At 40.5% G+C, this 19305-nt stretch overlaps 1 protein-coding gene across 4 annotated transcripts in view; it reads left to right on the top strand.

The window, feature by feature from the left end:
• LOC137324585 (serine/threonine-protein kinase VRK1-like) overlaps window positions 1-19305 on the top strand; it is an 87869-nt gene that overhangs the window by 28872 nt on the left and 39692 nt on the right. For all 4 annotated transcript variants that reach the window (XM_067989038.1, XM_067989035.1, XM_067989036.1 and 1 more), the window contains exons 9-10: window positions 12729-12849; window positions 14226-14284. In XM_067989038.1, coding sequence (XP_067845139.1) covers window positions 12729-12849; window positions 14226-14284 — 180 coding nt within the window. The remainder of the gene's footprint in view (window positions 1-12728; window positions 12850-14225; window positions 14285-19305) is intronic.

Consider the following 19305-nt stretch of genomic DNA (forward strand, 5'->3'; position numbering starts at 1 on the left):
AGTGAGAGTGACTGCCCTTGACATCAAGGCAGCATTTGATTGAGTGTGGCACCCAGGAGCCCTAGTAAAATTGAAGTCAATGGGAATCAGGGAAAATTCTCCAGTGGCTGGAGTCATACCTAGCACAAAGGAAGATGGTAATGGTTGTTGGAGGCCAATCATCCCAGCCCCAGGACATTGCTGCAGGAGTTCCTCAGAGCAGTGTCCTAGGCCCAACCATCTTCAGCTACTTCATCAGTGACCTTCCCTCCATCATAAGGTCAGAAATGGGGATGTTCGCTGATGATTGCAGAGTGTTCAGTTCCATTCGCAACCCCTCGGATAATGAAGCAGTCCGTGCCTGTACGCAGCAAGACCTGGACAACATCCAGGCTTGGACTGATAAGTGGCAAGTAACATTCGCACCAGACAAGTGCCAGGCAATGACCATCACCAACGAGAGAATCTAACCACCTCCCCTTGACATTGAACGGCATTGCCATCGCCGTTTCTCCCACCATCAACATCCTGTGGGTCACCATTGACCAGAAATTTGGACCAGCCATATAAATACTGTGGCTACAAGAGCAGGTCAGAGGCTGGGTATCCTGCGGTGAATGACTCACCTCCTGACTCCCCAAAGCCTTTCCACCATCTACAAGGCACAAGTCAGGAGTATGAGGAATACTCTTATATGCCTGGATGAGTGCAGCTCCAACAACACTCGAGAAGCTTGACATCATCCAGGACATAGCAGCTCGCTTGATTGGCGCACCGTGGCTGCAGTTTGTACCACTCACAGGATGCACTGCAGCAACTCGCCCAGGCTTCTTCAACAGCACCTCCCAAACCTGCAACCTTTACCACCTAGAAGGACAAGGGCAGCAGGCACATGGGAACACCACCTGCACGTTCCCCTCCAAGTCACACACCATCCCAACTTGGAAATATATCGCCGTTCCTTCGTCGTCGCTGGGTCAAAATCCTGGAACTCCCTAACAGCACTGTGGGAGAACCTTCACCACACGGACTGCAGCGGTTCAAGAAGGTGGCTCACCACCACCTTCTCGAGGGCAATTAGGGATGGGCAATAAATGCTGACCTTGCCAGTGATGCCCACATCCCATGAACAAATAAAAAAAAAAGTTTCTGCAGGTTTGTAGCATAAAATCCAGGAAGTGAAAAGTACGACACTAAAATCATTTGTAAAAACAGTTCTAGACAGTGAAGAAAAGAGAGGGTATGAAATAATCATGTTAAATAAAGAGAAAGAAGGGAAAAGTTTGAAAAAAAATTTTAAACATTTTTTAATTTAATTTTTTTTTAATGACCAAAATCTATTAAACTAAAGAGTAATGAGACTCCACATTTTCAAAAGTTAATTTTTAGTTGTTTGGTAGTGATTATGACTTACTGTGCTGTTTTTAAAAAAAAAATTAGTTTAGACCTGGTATTTTTAAGTGTACCTGTTTTTTGTGGTGGTGTTAGTTATTTTCCAGCTGGGCAGAAAAGCATGTTTTAGCTGGTCCATTGTTTCCACTGATTCCAGCTAATGATATCCATCTAATTTGAAACCGTCATATCGCCGGCAAACCGGGAGGAACAAGTTCCAGATTTCTGCATTTCAGTGCGGATCTGTGAATGCTGGAACTTGCTCCTCGATTTCACCACTAACAATTGAGTGCTGTTGAGCTCACTGTTCTTTTTAAAGCAATTTCTGGGCCATTGTATTTATTTTAAACTTTTCTTTTTAAAAAAAACTGAGTTCTCGCATGTTGCTTAGCTGTTTACAGTAATAGCTGGCACTTAACACCAAGTTCTTTCACTTGATTTTACCTAGCTATGTGAGACAGCTATAGGTGCTACATGGCCGCTAGAGGTCCAGTAGTAGGTAACCAGTAGTTCGTGCCTTGAATTGGAATGGTGTCAACTGGCATCAGGACATGCAAAAGTGTTTCAGAGCCGTTGAAGTACTTTTGAAATGTAGACATTATTGTAATGTAGAGAAAAACGGGAGACAGTTTGTGCACAGCAATGTGCCATGTGATAAATGTTCAGATGATCTGTTTTTGTGATGTTGGCTGAGGGATAAATATTGGCCAGGACACAGGGAGAACTCTCTGCTCTTCTTCAAATAGTGCCATGGGATCTTTTATCATAGTAGTATGATACAGCACATGAGATCATTTGGCCCATCATGCCTGTGCCGGCTCTTTGAAAGAGCTAGCGAATTAGTCCCATACCCCTGCTCTTTTCCCCATAGCACTGTAAATTTTTTCCCTTTAAGTATTTATCCAATTCCCTTTTGAAAGTTATTGTTGAATCTGCTTCCACCACCTTTCAGACAGTGCATTCCAGATCATAACTCGCTGCATTAAAAAAAAATGTTTCCTCATTTCACCTCTGATTCTTTTGCCAATCACCTTAAATCTGTGTCCTCTGGTTACTGACCCTTCTGCCGCTGGAAACATTTTCTCCATATTTACTCGATCGAAATCCTTCATCATTTTGAACACTTCCATCTAATCTCCTCTTAACCTTCTCTACTGTAAGGAGAACAACCCCAGATTCTCCAGTCTCTCCACATAACTGAAGTCCCTCGTCCCTGGTACCATTCTAGTAAATCTCTTCTGCACCTTCTCTAAGGCCTTGACATTCTTCCTAAAGTGTAGTGTCCAGAATTGAATGCAATACTCCAGCTGGAGCCTAACCAGTGATTTATAAAAGTTTGGCCTAACTTCCTTGCTTTTGTACTCTATGTCTTTATTAATACCCATATGCTTTTTTAACAGCCTTCTCAACTTGTCCTGCCACCTTCAAAGATTTGTGTACATACACCCCCAGGTCTCTCTGTTCCTGCACGCTCTTTAAATTTGTGCCATTTATTTTATATTGCCTCTCCTCATTCTTCCTACCAAAATGTATCACTTCACACTTTTCTGCATTAAATTTCATCTGCCATGTGTCTGCCCATTTCACCAGTCTGTTTATGTCCTCCTAAAAAAGTCTGTTACTATCCCCCACATTGTTTACTACATTTCCGAGTTTCGTGTCATCTGCAAACTTTGAAATTATACTCTGTATACCCAAGTTCAGGTCATTAATACATATCAAAAACAGCAGTGGTCCTAATACCGACCCCTGGGGAACACCACTGCACACTTCCATCCAGTCTGAAAAACTATGTCCACCTGAGTGGGCAGACAGGGCTTCGGTTAACATCTCGTCCAAAAGACAGCACCTCTGACAGTGCAGCACTCCCTTAGCACTGTACTGAATTGTCAGCTTATGTTATGTGTTCATATCTCTGGAGTGGGGCTTGAAACCACGACCTTCTGACTTGGGCAAGAGTGCTGCCTCTGAGCCAAGGCTGACGCCTAATAATATAATTATACTAGGTATTGGCTCCAACACAGTGACAATGGGCTAATTGGCAGGGTAAACAAGTGAGAAAAGCAGCAGGGGAGAAATTCCACAGTAGCAGATGCTAAATTCCATGGTGATTTCCACAGCTCTAGAATTGCAGTATGTTAGGGTTGCTGCCTGTAACTAGTTTTTCCCATGGGCACAAGTCCATTGGCTTTTTCTTATTGTTCACTAGTCTGTTTTAAATATGCTGACAATTTGGCAGAATTTTCACTAAAGTAGGAAAATCAGAGTGACCACAAAAATAACTAGTGTGAAAAATGGATAAGACACTAGTGTAGTCAGGATCTGTCCTGATACTGGGGTGAAAGTACATTGTTGGAGCATTGTGGTATACCTGACTTGGAAGTGACTAATGCTGACACAGGGCTCGAAAAGTGGAAGATTCCGCAGCACTGATATTGGTCACCGCAGTGAGTGCACAATTCTTCTAAACCATGAAGAAAAAATGCTGCATTTTCTGTATCTGCATTTTACAATATACAGCTTGAAATTTTTGGATATGTTCCTCCCTTTTGATAATTGTAAACAATTTTACAACACCAAGTTATAGTCCAGCAATTTTATTTTAAATTCACAAGCTTTCGGAGATTTTCTCCTTCCTCAGGCAAATGTTTCAAGAGCTCCTTGAAGCCTACGCATTTATACATATTGAACAATACATGGTGTTTACAGACTGCCCCTGCAACTGCCCGTTGCCAAGGCAATCACCGTGTTCAGACAGAGAGGTGTCACCTGCAGAACCCCCGAATACACATTCAACAAAAAAACAAACAGGGAAAAAAAACAGAGAAAAAAAAAACACAGAGAGAGGCAGAAACATCCGGAAGGCAGAGAGAGCCAGCAAATGACCCATTATATTAAAAACAGATAACATTTGTTCGCTGGTGGGGTAACGTGTAGCGTGCCATGAACCCAAGATCCCGGTTGAGGCCGTCCTCATGGGTGCGGAACTTGGCTATCAATTTCTGCTCGACGATTTTGCGTTGTCGTGTGTCTCGAAGGCCGCCTTGGAGTACGCTTACCCGAAGGTCGGTGGATGAATGTCCATGACTGCTGAAGTGTTCCCCGACTGGGAGGGAACCCTCCTGTTTGGCGATTGTTGCGCGGTGTCCGTTCATCCGTTGTCGCAGCGTCTGCATGGTCTCGCCAATGTACCATGCTCTGGGGCATCCTTTCCTGCAACGTATGAGGTAGACAACGTTGGCCGAGTCACAGGAGTATGAACCATGCACCTGGTGGGTGGTGTCATCTCGTGTGATGGTGGTATCTGTGTCGATGATCTGGCATGTCTTGCAGAGGTTACCGTGGCAGGGTTGTGTGGCGTCGTGGACGCTGTTCTCTTGAAAGCTAGGTAGTTTGCTGCGAACGATGGTCTGTTTGAGGTTGGGTGGCTGTTTAAAGGCGAGTAGTGGAGGTGTGGGGATGGCCATAGCGAGGTGTTTGTCCTCATTGATGACATGTTGATGACATGAACATGTCATCAATGAGGACAAACACCTCGCTATGGCCATCCCCACACCTCCACTACTCGCCTTTAAACAGCCACCCAACCTCAAACAGACCATCGTTCGCAGCAAACTACCTAGCTTTCAAGAGAACAGCGTCCACGACGCCACACAACCCTGCCACGGTAACCTCTGCAAGACATGCCAGATCATCGACACAGATACCACCATCACACGAGATGACACCACCCACCAGGTGCATGGTTCATACTCCTGTGACTCGGCCAACGTTGTCTACCTCATACGTTGCAGGAAAGGATGCCCCAGAGCATGGTACATTGGCGAGACCATGCAGACGCTGCGACAACGGATGAACGGACACCGCGCAACAATCGCCAAACAGGAGGGTTCCCTCCCAGTCGGGGAACACTTCAGCAGTCATGGACATTCATCCACCGACCTTCGGGTAAGCGTACTCCAAGGCGGCCTTCGAGACACACGACAACGCAAAATCGTCGAGCAGAAATTGATAGCCAAGTTCCGCACCCATGAGGACGGCCTCAACCGGGATCTTGGGTTCATGTCACGCTACACGTTACCCCACCAGCGAACAAATGTTATCTGTTTTTAATATAATGGGTCATTTGCTGGCTCTCTCTGCCTTCCGGATGTTTCTGCCTCTCTCTGTGTTTTTTTTTTCTCTGTTTTTTTTCCCTGTTTGTTTTTTTGTTGAATGTGTATTCGGGGGTTCTGCAGGTGACACCTCTCTGTCTGAACACGGTGATTGCCTTGGCAACGGGCAGTTGCAGGGGCAGTCTGTAAACACCATGTATTGTTCAATATGTATAAATGCGTAGGCTTCAAGGAGCTCTTGAAACATTTGCCTGAGGAAGGAGAAAATCTCCGAAAGCTTGTGAATTTAAAATAAAATTGCTGGACTATAACTTGGTGTTGTAAAATTGTTTACAATTGTCAACCCCAGTCCATCACCGGCATCTCCACATCATGACCTTTTGATAATGTTAGCAAAAAAGTAGGAGTAGAAAGTGGTGTAACGTTGGGTGAAAACCAATGATTTTAACTGTGTTTAGAGCATTGATAATTAGTACCCGTCCAAAAGAGGAGTTAAAACAGACCAGTAAACAATAAGAAAATGTCGATTTTTAAAAAAAATTTTTTTTATTATTACCGCCTTGTTAAAAGTCATTATTGATTAACTTCCTTCATCTTCCACAGCTGTAGAATCAAATCAAAAAGCGAGTGTTTTTCTCTAGGTTAAAAAGTATGTTTTTGAAGCATTAACTATGTGAATAGTATGGAGAAGATTCCTATCCAATAGTGTAAGTATAGAAGCCACTGGTGAGTACATTACATTAGAACAGAAGGAGCAGAGGGTGGCTCAAAGTGCAGAGGCATAACAGGATCACAGCTCACAGAAGGTATTACCCCAGACTGTGAGAGTGTACTGGCACAGAGTCAGACACCTTGGGCATGGCTCAACCAGGTGTTGCTTCAGGTGTGGGTGCTAATGGCTGATGCATCTCTTGAGATTGGCTCCTGGTGTGCTGGGTTTCTTTATTCTGAAGAGAGCAGATGGTATATTACGGGTACATTGCTGCATTTTGATTGTGTGCTGCATTTTCATTACATGCACCAGTATGTACGGATATTCAATGCATATAGATACATCGATGTAGTATATCTTGCAAATCATAGAAAAATGGTTAATATGGTTCTTGCTATTAGTTCTGTGTTCGCCTCCAATCTCTGCAATCTTCTAAATTCTTCATACTGAGTGATGATCCATTCTCTAAATATGGGGGCTCCACCTCCTGTTCAACTCACCAATAATCTGCTCACCAATGCTCAATTTGAGTTATGCCAGGACAACTGGGTTCTAGACCTCATTATAGCCTTGGTCCAAACATGGACACAAAACCTGAATTCCAGAGGTGACGTGAGATCAAGGCAGCAAACGACCGAGCATGGCACCAAGAAGCCCTAGTAAAATTGAACTCAATGGAGATTTGGAGGAAAACCCTCCAGTGGCTGGAATCCTATCTGGCACAAAAGAAGATAGTTGTGGTTGTTGGAGGCCAATCATTTCAGCCCCAGTATATTGCTGCAGCGTCCTAAACCCAACAATCTTCAGCTGCTTCATCAATGACTTTCCCTCCACCATAAGGTCAGAAGTTGGGTTGATCGCTGATCCCATAGTGTTCAGCTCCATTCGCAATTCTTCAGATAATAAAGCAGTCCGTGCCTGCTTGCAGCAAGACCTGGACAACATCCACATTTGGACTGCTAAATGACAAACAACATTTGTACACCAGTGCCAGGCAATGACCACCATCAATAACAGAGAGCATAACCACCTTTCTTTGATATTCAATTCCATTACCATCGCCGAGTCCTCACCATCAACATCCTGAGGGTCACCATTGAACAGAAACTCAACTGGACCAGCCACATAAATGTGGTGGCTACTAAAGCAGGTTAGAGGCTGGGTATTCTTCAGCGACTCCCCAAAGACTCCATCTGCTAGATACAAATCAGGAGAATGATGGGATACAGCGAAGTTATGGTGGCAGAGCCGCAACAGCTCTGAAGAAATGCCTGGCCTTAGCCACACTTAGTGCCTGTTTTCCATATTTGAGGGTTGATCTTCCTCAGCAAGAACTTGCTTCTGATATTGCATTACTGAGAGGAAATTGTGTTTTTTTGAAAGCACCAAAGCTCTGGAACAGTTAAATGCATCCATTTAATTCTATCACTTACATTCAATTTTATCAATACGTTATGGTTACTATCGACTTTTTGTTGGAATTTGACTTTTAATGTTTTGACCGAATACTTATAAATGTTAAACTTTTTGTTGCCCTGCATTCTCTGTTTGCAGGATATAAAGAACAGCAGTATAAATTGCTCGTGGCACAGTAAAGGAATACAGCTGTATAATACTACATAAGTTTATTTATGCCCATTTTGTTCACAATCTATAGGGTTAGCACAAACAGGCTAAACCAGGTTAGACTTTTGTCTGCCTGACTGATGAGCACCTTCATGGTCACTTTCAGTGTGGAGTAAACATGAATGCTCATGTCAGAGTGCTCTAATACAGAACACCCATTACACAGACAGACTAATTATAGTGTTGCCCATTATTCTCACGTATCATTTGAAGCAAATCAGGGGTCAAGCTTATTCTGCTTGATCTATCATTGAGCAAAATACTTTATTGTTGTCAATATTACAAGCAAATTACCAGAGAGTACAATGAATAACTTTATTAATTAAAATCCTGCACTGTCAGCTTTTGATAATTACTGGGAATTATTACTGTATCTGAGTTATGTTTGAACTTTTTAACATTGTTAGTGTCACTGAAATGGTAGTGTCTAGATTAATGCACAGACTGCTTTGCAGCAGTATTTCTAGTCACTGAAGCATGTAGTCAATATCTAATTTCTCTGGAGATACCAGTATATTGCACTTACTTACCAAAATGGGATGGTTTTTAAAGTATTGTCTATTTGCACACACACTAGTCAGGACCTATTTTATTGATGTGATTACTAGACTCTGCAGCATTGCTGTAGAATCCTGGTCTAGCAGAAATAGCTTTATACTGAATTTTTGGCATTTTATGTTTCATCTGGGTTCTGTAGTGAAGTGAAAGCCATTTTTTAATGAACTGAATCAAATACATGCACCCCTAAATACTTCCGAAGCATACATTCTTATGCAGCCACTGATACGTTTCCCTCAGATGCTGGGACAGTGTTGGAGAACTAGGTGCTCATATTTTCATCCTTCAAGCTGAAGATCAGTATCCTGACAAGGTGAACATTTGAACACTGACGGCTGCAACTATACTGCACTGTTGAGAATTCTGCCAACCTGGCAACCAGTTAGAATTGGGAGAGCTATCCTCATCAACACTGAAGCCAGGGTTAAAACATTGTGAGCTTCGCTCATGTTGAGTAGTTTTATCTAATCATAAACTGGCAGAGTTGTCATATAGGTGTACTTCAAAGTAAAACAATTCCATACATATTCAATGCCATTACCATCGCCGAGTCCCCATACATATTTTCCTTGGCTGCCAAATGTGGATTTATTTCAACATGCTGCTCAAAGGATATCCCTATCATTGGATAACCAAATAGTTTTCTTCTGTGCCTTTGATGGACCATCATGCATTGTCAGTTTCATCCATATGATCCTAACTTGTGGTTGCTCCTTTAATATGCTTTGGATTTTTTTCTTTTTCAAGTGTTTAATGAGGTAACACTGAGCACTTAAAAACCATATGGCTATATGTTGATGTGCTACATTCTTATCCTGTACTCTGCATTCTTAGGTTTTAAAACAAAGTCCCGGTACCGCTTTACCTTTAAGAAGCCCACGGAGTTGAACCTCCCATTGTGTACAATAGAGGAAGCAGGAAGGAAGGTTAAATAATTTTGTTACCTTGTTCAGTTGCCATCTAAGTTGCAGAGAAATGGAGCATGAATGCGGAGTTTGTGGCTTCTAAGGAATAATTTGCTCTTGAGTTGAATAAATTAAAAATTCACTCGAGTAAAAAGCTCTGTATAAAACAAAAATGGCTGTAGAAAGAATTCCTTGAATTGATAAGCAACATAAATACATCGAATCCCAATGGATCTCCACACAAGGTATCTAAGGTGACACTTGGATAAGTACGTTGGTAGGTGACTGACTGTTGAAAGACATTCAGATTTTATGTTTAGGTTTAAGGCAGGTGTTGTGTGGCAGTACATCAAACCTTATCTTCTAATTTTGTTAAGCTCTAACTTAAAATTTAAAGGAGAAGTCCCAAACCTTGGGGAGGGGGTGTGTGAAATTCACTTTTGAAATGATCTCTTAATTGTCAAAGTGAGTCTTTAATTGTGACTCAGAGATGATGTCAATACAATTGTAACTTGGAGTTATTAGTTAACCTTGTGACATTTATTAAAAAAAACTGACAAACCTTTCAACTAATGGCAATAGATGATTCTTCCAGCTAGAAAATAAAATAAAAAGGCCCTTTTAACTTTAAACAGAGCAAGTTAAATATGGGCTTGCATGGAGCTGAGAAACGCCAAGAGGTGTAGTGTCCCTTTTTGCAGGCCCAAATCCCAAAGAGGTGTCACCTTAGATACCTTGTGTGGAGATCCATTGGGATTTGATGTATTTACGTTGCTTGTCAATTCAAGGAATTCTTTCCACAGCCATTTTTGTTTTATACAGAGCTTTTTACTCAAGTGAATTTTTAATTTATTCAATTCCAAGCCTCCAAAGGCGAAGTGACCCTGACTGAAGAGACAGACCCTAGTGCCTCATCCAACCCATAATGGCACCTGCCACTTCCACTTCAATGCAATATCTAATAATATTCCTTCCTCCCTGCACCCCCCCCCCCCGCCCCCAGGACTAGGACATACGCCGGCCCTGTAACAAAGCACCCCCAGAACCAGATCTCTGTATATGATCTTTAGTGTCTGTACCTGGAAGTACTGTGTAGTCTAATATAGCACGTACTCTGTATCAAGCCATGACCAGAGTGTGTATAAATTCCTGTACAAAACAATAAAAGAACTTTTGGGGGAATAAAGGTCATATGGTCTGAATTAATTTATTTTTCATTTGCTTGTACATGTGTAGACAAAAATAATAAGGCTGGCAAAAAAAAAAGCATGCTGTAGTTAAGTAGACTGATTTTGAAACTCTTTATTTTTACACTTCCACTCGCTGAAATAATGGAGAGGGCATCAACCTCATATCTAAGGGACGTTGTAACAGTCACAGGAAAGAGCACGTGAGGGCACATTAGTGAATCATGCAAGTAGAGGAAGGAAAGGTGCTGTTCATTTCTGCATCATTTTCCACCAGAACAAAGGAAATCATTGACGTAACCTGTCTTGGAATGGAATGCAAAGGGGCGTTGGAAGTATAAGTACAAACAACTCAGACCTCATGGTTTACATTCAAAAAACAAGTGGTCTGTTGGTTAGTTATTCAGAAAGAAAGACTTGCATTTATTATCGTGTCTTTCATGATCCCAGGACAACCTAAAGCATTTTACAGCCAATTAAGTACTTTTTGAAGTGTAGTCACTGTTGTAATGTAGGAAACATGGCAGCCAATTTGCACACAGCAAGCTCCCACAAACAGCAATGAAATAATTGACTAGATCATCTGTTTTAGACATTGGTTGAGGGATAAATGTTGACCCGGACAGTGGGAGAACTCCCCTGCTCCTCTTCAAATAGTGCCGTGGGCTCTTTTACGTCCACCTGAGAGGGTAGAGAGAGCCTCGGTTTGACTTCTCATCTAAAAAATGGCACCACCGACAGTGCACCACTCCCTCAGTACTGCACTGAGATGTCATCCTAGATTATGTGCTCACATCTCTGGTGTGGGACTTGAATCTACAACCTCTGACTCGGAGGCAAGAGTGCTACCACTGTGCCACGGCCAAATTTTTTTAAAAAAAAGATGATCAGTAGTACTTAATTGATTCATTGTTGGATTAGTGTGTCAAGATAATAGATTTGATTGAGGATAAATGATGCAAGTGTTGGGTCAGGTTATCATAGTAATATGATATGTTTTTCCAGTATTTCAGTAGTTTCTGGAGCCAGTTGACATGCAGTATCCTTTCAAGGTGATCATTTGGGGGGAGGTCATATTAAGATGTGCCTCAATGAAAAGTACATTTAAATCAAAACCATCAGCTATCAAAAAATTGGGATTCAAGAATGAACTGCCATCCTATACTTAAGACAAAGTTAGATACGTTTAGTTTTGTGGAGAAATGTGAGTTTGGTTTTGACTGAATGGATCTGGAATAACAGTAATTTAAAGTAAGGGGTTAGGGAGAAGATGTGTAAATCACATCATTCCACTAAGTTAATAGGAGATTTATAGCCTGTGAAATTTTTACAAAATGGAGTTGCAATTCAACATAAATTGGTTATAATGTAGGAGCCAAGTTCTGTGTCTGGACACTATTGTATCCAAGCCAGATCATAAGAACAGATAATAAACTTCCCAAGGGATTGCATGTTTAGTGTTAGATTGCAGAAGCCTGCTTTGGTCTGTTGTTAGATTCGTAGTTAGGTTAAGGATATGTGATTTAAAAATTGAGCCTCTGCAAGTCTTCAGTAGTGATTAGTGCTTTGTAAAATTAAATGTTGTACAAACATATCATTTGGTATTTTGGATTCACTTCGTATGAATAATGCTTGCATTCAACAATGACTAATGCACATTTTATTTATTTAGAAAGAGTACTGCCAAATTTAACAAATCACCTTATGTGCTAAATTTTGCCATTGCTACTCTACACTAGATGGCAGTTTTGCCATTGCCTCAAACGTTTTACACTTGTGTAGTAAAGGAAAGGCTATCACTGTTTAGTCTGTGCGCGGGGTCTCTATACGGGTGATTCAGACCCTGTGGACTTCCTGGAACATATGTTAGCAATTTAGAGGCAGACATTTATTTCTTTGTTTTACTGCTGGCTCTTTGAGAAAGTGTTGGTGCTGGATTATGAGCTGTCTGGATCATGTCAGAGGCCACAGGGATCAAGTTCATGTGACAGGCCAGACTGAGGAAGGATGAGGTTGGGGGGAGGCAAGGAAACTGACCCCTGCTTTTACTGCACAAGTCACAGCCTGTCTGTGAACCACGGCCAAAAACTTGGGCGTTCCAACTCCAATACAGCTGAACAAACAAGACACTTGCCTGCTTGGATTTTACACATTTCATCAACAGGAGTTAAATGAAAGCTTTCTCTATTCTTTTTCCTTGAGTGATTTTTAATCCTTCATCCTTAATTCCCCTTCCTCAATCACATTCCCTTAGCCCCATCCAGACGAGGTGACCTGGAAATCCTTGGCTACTGCATGCTACAGTGGCTGTGTGGGAAGCTGCCCTGGGAGCAGAACCTGAAGGACCCTGTGGCAGTCCAACAAGCCAAAATCAAGTATGAGTTTTCTTCTAACTGTTTTATGGTTTACTGTAGATGGTTTGAAAAAAAAATCTTCAAAGTACATCAGTTCCTTTAGACTATCATATTTCACCCCTTGTGTGTCCAAGTATTGTTTTCATTCATAATAGTAATAACTTCAAATTGTCATCATAAATATTATAGTAATTTCAAAGTATTTGGTACTTGTAGTGTTTTTTTGACAAAACTTTCTAAGAATACCATTAAAATGCACATAGGTAAATATACTTGAGGTGATGTTATTTAGAACTCTTAGACATTAAATAAGTTCTTTACATTGTCAATTTCAGGATTTTTTGGCCTCTTTGCATCCAAATAAATGTATCAAATTAAGAATAAGTTTATCTAAGGGATAAAGAAAGGAGGTGTTTTATTCCATGTTCCATATATTTCTTTGATATTTAGGACTGGAAATGATTCAAAATGTCTCGTGTATAAAAATGTTTTGGAAGGTATGAATTGAATTAAAATAATAGTTAACTCATTGAAAACAATTACTTGAACTATAACCAAAGGAATTGAATCTTAAAAGAAATAAAATAAAAATTTGTTGTAAATAGCATAGAAATACCTAATTTGTTATTAATATAATTGTTTGACAAAGCTACCCAAGAATACTATTAAAGCACAGGGTAGTAAATGCATTAGTCAGTGGGCTGGGAAGGTCTGAAACAGATCGCAAAGGAACAGATGCAACATGAAATAAGAAAAAGAAACAATGTAGGATTGGAGATGAAGGGGGCAATAAAATAATGTCTCTGAAAGCTATGAAGAAGATTTGTTTTTCTAAAGATAGAAAGTAACTCTTTCCCTCCCCCCCCCCCACCATTTAGATGAATAGTTAGATTTAGTATTAGAGGCATAATATATTCTAATCAGCAAATAGAAACTCTGTATCCAAAGTGTTCCATTACATTGTGGTGTTAAGCTGATGTACATGTGACAGTTTATTATTTAATTCAAGACTAACAAATAAGCAAATCCAAGGATAGCTGTTAAATTATTTATCATAATATTATGTGATATGCAGAGTCTTCCCAAGTTTAACATTAATTCATATTGTTAATACTGATAATTACTGATCGTACTTTGATAAAACATTTTTAATGTGAAATAGAAAGAAAAACATAACTTAGTTTTTGTTGAGGTGAAAATTAATATGTTTGAGCCTTTTTCCTTAATAAAAGATGAATAGTACTGAGAGATTCTTATGATGAATAGGAAAAGGGCTGAAATTAAAATATGAAATTGGACTTGTTTTCTCAGTGTTCTGAAAAGTTTGTAGCTAGCAATTTTTTGCTGTCAAAGTATTCCTGTGGCTTACTATACTGTGTTCGCTATTCTTATTTCAGACTTATGGAAAACCTTCCTACCTCCGTGCATCAGTGTTTTCCCTCTGGATCTGACAGCAGTAAGTGTGTTTACATACAAATACGCTTCTAGAAACCATAACATGAGAGTCTTCAATAGTCTGTCCCAATTTGGACAGGAGTTGTTTGCTTTGGAGCATACAATAAAATTACCACCTCATCTTTCGCTCATTAAACAAAAGGGTTTCCACTGTCCTCAGTTTATAACCTATTACCAGATAAATCAAATCATATATCTATTTGTGGAGAAAGTTGCACAATTAGCATTTTGAAATGCAATTCTATTGATTTTTTAAAAAAAAGTAAACATGCTAAATAGATTTTAAGTAAAAAGGATGACTTAATTAACTTGAACGGCTGCAGAGAATAAGCAACATTATTTTCCCCCTCCATTTCTTCATTAAAAGTTAGCTGTAGATTTTTATACAATATAACTGCTATTAATCCTTATGAAATTTGCTTGGCAGAAGGCTCCTTGTATATAAATTGACAGTATTTTGCAAAATTCCTAAAGTAAACCCTGATACCAGTCATGAAAAGCTGAAATAAAACTATTACGAGATTAACAATTATGTTTATTTTTAAATATGTTTAATTTACCCCATATGATAAATATTTGCGAAGCAGAGAGGAGTAAGGGATGTGGGGAAATGGCCAGATTTCCAATCCTTGGCCTTCCCTATATTATCCTAGGAAATATGCAAGAGCAGACCAGTTCAACTAATTCTTACAATTCTGTATTTTCATGTACAGGAAGTGCTTCTCCCTGACAGGCAGAGTTAGATCAAGAATTTCCAGTGTGGGAAATCATAGGGGAGAGCCCACTTTTCAGCATTATACACATTTACAGTACAATACAGGGCACCCTGTTTGTTCTAGTTTAACTCAGGGTTTTTTTTTTATTCGTTCATGGGATGTGGGCGTCGCTGGCAAGGCCGGCATTTATTGCCCATCCCTAATTGCCCTTGAGAAGGTGGTGGTGAGCCGCCTTCATGAACTACTGCAGCCCGTGTGGTGAAGGTTCTCCCACAGTGCTATTAGGAAGGGAGTTCTAGGATTTTGACCCAGCGATGATGAAGGAACGGCGATATATTTCCAAGTCAGGATGGTGTGTGACTTGGAGGGGAATGTGCAGGTTTGGACACACCTCATCGTTTAAACGGTGTTGTTTTTGACTTTGGCCATCAGACAACAATGATTTACTATTTGAAACTGTTATGAAATTGTGTATATTCTAATTACTGTTAGGTATCTATGAACGGAGATAGCTGTGATATTTTTGCCACAGTTGTTGCATTATTTGGTTTCGTTGGCAGACTTACTAATCAGTGGTAAGAATTCCTCTGCTCATTATGTATAGCAAAATCATAAGTGCAATTGTAAAGATGTCCTCTTTGATATCTTTAGCAAAATCATAAACAGGTTCTTTCTGAAAGATTGTGTTGATTTTACTAGAATTGTTGAACAGAGGAAATGTTCACAGCTGCATTTACAATGTTACTTTGCGTAATGACCAGAAAGAAAGAAGAAAGAACTTGCATTTATATAGCGCCTTTAATGACCTCAGGACATCCCAAGCGCTTTACAGCTAATGAAGTACTTTTGAAGTGTAGTCACTGTTGTAATGTAGGAAATGCGACAGCCAACTTGAGCAAAGCAAGGTCCCACAACCAGCAATGTGATAATGACCAGATAATCTTTTTTTAAAGTTATGTTGGTTGAGGAATAAATATTGGCCAGGACACTGGGGAGAACTCCCCTGCTCTTCTTTGAAATAGTGCCGTGGGATTTTTTACGTCTACCCGAGAAGGCAGATTCGGTTTAACATCTCATCCGAAAGACCCCAGCTCCGACAGTACAGCACTCCCTCAATACTGCACTGTAGTGTCAGCCTAAATTCCGTGTCTCTGGAGTGGGACTTGAAGCTACAACCTTTTGGCTTCGAGATGAGAGTGCTACCACTGAGCCAATACTGACACCTTGGTAAGAGAAGAACTCTCACCTAGAATTCTTTCCTAGAATATGGTTTTTCACAATTGGAAAAAAATGACAAATAACAGACTAGCCCTGATTAACCTCAGGAAGTCCATGTTTAGAATCAATAAAGATTTCTGTAGCACTAAGTGAGCTATACAGACCTGTGCAATTGCATGGTTTCATTGGCTGAGCTTTTCCAAGCTTGCATACGCTTCTCAATTATATTAATTGTTTTTGCTACATTTCAGCTTTAGCTAAACACCATCTAACTTTGCAAGCCAAAATATAATGCACGTTCTTCATTTAGCATTCTTCAAGCACCAAAGGTATTTGGTCCTCTTCTGATTGGTTGCTGGGGAATAGATGCTTGGCATACAAAAAAAAGTTTAATGACCTGATCTATACAAGTGCCAACATGTGTTCTGTTATTTCTGCTCCTCATTAAGGCAGACACTATACCTGCCACTGGGTTCAATTTTCCTCAGCTCCAATATGGAATTTGTTGCTCCTATCATTATTAACTTCATCAGTTCTTGGATACAGCAAGAAATAGGCAGTATAGGCTTTTTTTCTTTAGGTAGTTTGTTGAGTTTTTCATAACATTCTACTCAGCTTGCCCTCTTCAGGTCGTGATTCAAAAGAGGAAAGAAATAATGGAAAATAAAAAGTGAAACTTCCTTTCCTCATATTTCAAATCCATTTTTGAATGGATAACATGGTTTGCTTAATTCCTGTGTAGGGTTTCAAGCACTGCAAAAATTGTAATAGCCATTCTCAATAACAGTCTGCTCATGTTTTCAAAATGTCCCTGCAAGACCATCCCAATTCTCCTGCATAAAGTAAGATTTCCCAGAAAAATACAAAGAGCAGAAGAAAATTGAGTTCTGACGCTGATCCCTCATCATGGGCATCTTACTGGCATCAGCAACTCTTTGGTATTCATGAGTACCAAAGACCAACTAAAGAGACTGGACTTGGAGACCTAATCAGCACCACCTGGTACTGCCACCAAAACTGGTATTGCCAGGAAGTGGTCTTAAGTTAACTCTTGCTGACACCGGTCCCAAGTTAGAACTAGTCTTAGACCAGTGCTGCATGTCACTGTTGCTTTGTCAGCAATGATGGATGTTAGATACCTACCAATACCAATCGCGTTGATGATTCCTTGACAATAATGAGACTTTGGTGCCTTCCTGTGTCAGTCAAGATCATGTGCTGAGCCTGACATCCACCAGCTGACCAGATTCCCACAGGACCAGCTGAAACATGATATACCAGTAGATGTAAATGTCTTTCTCGTGGCAGTATAGGCCCCCACTCCTGAGGAAAATTTGCGAAGCATGCAAGATGGCACATTCCAAGCCTTCTACTCTGCGAGTCAATGGTCCCCCTCAGCTCTAGGAAACCTGTAGGCCAAGAACATAGGATGATGAGGGGAGAATGGAGAGAGCTTCACTAACCCTTCACCTGCTAGCTTCCTTGCATACTCAAACATCCTATTGCTGAATTTGTTCAGCGCTATCCTCACCCAAAAATATTTAGGCTCAGAGGTGTCCCCAGCTCCCATATCAGATCTCGTCCAGAAAAGGGACAGATCCCACCAAGACCAAATTGACTCACTGGGCATATCTGTTTATAATCTGGGTGAATCCATTAGATCAATGCTTTCTTCTGTGGGAGAGGAGCCCATGATGGTAAAAGTCACTGAGAGATTTGCCTGGACTTACCGTGTCCAACTGAAAAGTTAAAAGAGTTGTAAAGATCTGGTGGCAGATTTCTAGGATGAAGCTTTAATATGTGAGTGTCCAAGCTTTAGAGGTGTCGGCTCCAGACACTGGCTCTAAAATTGAGCCCTTCTATCGAATTTCTGAAAGAACTCAGTCTAACAATTTTTCAAGATTCATTTTGCCGATCTTTTTCTGAGTTTTGAATGTAGCTGTATAGAGAATGTGCAAGTTACCAGGACTCGTTCTCCAGGTGGACAAGACCTCTAAAATATCCTTTGATTCAACAGAAACCTTATATAATAAGACTTCCACGGACTCTACAGTAATCTTTCAGGTGTTGACCTGGTTGGTGAAATCCGCCTGAGGTGATCGCTAACCCCAAATGCCCAGGCATGGGTCATCTGCTATTATTTGGTGCATGTTTTCCAGAGATCTGTGTGACTTCTCATCAGGCCCATTGAGCAGGATTTGTGCACTAATGCACATTGTTAACCCAAATAGTAGTTAAGCTTAATGTTAGCCCTCTCTGGAACCAAAAGCAGGCTACCCTCCATGATTCCAGGACATGGCAGTCAGGATTGTGCTCCATAAAAGCTAGATTGATTTATGCTTGCTGTCAAATCTTGGGGAGTCACACTAACAGCTGTTGCAACTTCCCTTTGGTAGGAATGGTATTTTTGGGGACTATTTGGAACCTTATTTCCTTCATTTAAAAAGCACATTTAAAATATTCAAATCATGGCAAGTATGGCCTTCAAGGAGAGAGCCACTGCCAGGACTGCTCTTTATTCAATATACAGATCCTTGTAGCTTCCTTTCCTCACAATCGTCCTTTCATTTATCATGAGGGGCTCATAAGCTCATAGAACACTATTGTTGGGGTCGACGTCTACACCTAGCGGTCCCACCAAACATGGACCAAGGTTGCACTCTACAATCTCCTTTCCACAAGACACCAAAGTAGGTGGTCACCTTGTTGTTTTACAGGAACCAATTTAAATATTGGTGTGTGAAATGAAGAAGAGCCTGCCAAAGTAAATAGTCCAGCTTCTCAAGTGCTTTGTAAAAATGTTTGTGAATCCCATTAGATGTATTGTAGGGTAATCTATGTTTTATTAATTTGTGTGGCCATAAGATGTGGTCAAGGGGTGAACTGAAAAAAAAATTCCAGTTGTAGAATCTAACTGCAGCTAATCCAACAGCTCTTATGTACTTTATATTTGTATAATATGCTGTAAAAGAATTTAAACATTTGAAGGTCTATATGTTGACCAATCTATGAGCAACACCAGTGATGCACTCTTTGGAGTGCTGAAAAGTTATAACCTGCATTATTGAAGTGCTAAAAATTGTAAGTA

This window comes from Heptranchias perlo, chromosome 8 (genome assembly GCF_035084215.1).
Source record: "Heptranchias perlo isolate sHepPer1 chromosome 8, sHepPer1.hap1, whole genome shotgun sequence".
Classification (NCBI taxonomy): domain Eukaryota; kingdom Metazoa; phylum Chordata; class Chondrichthyes; order Hexanchiformes; family Hexanchidae; genus Heptranchias; species Heptranchias perlo.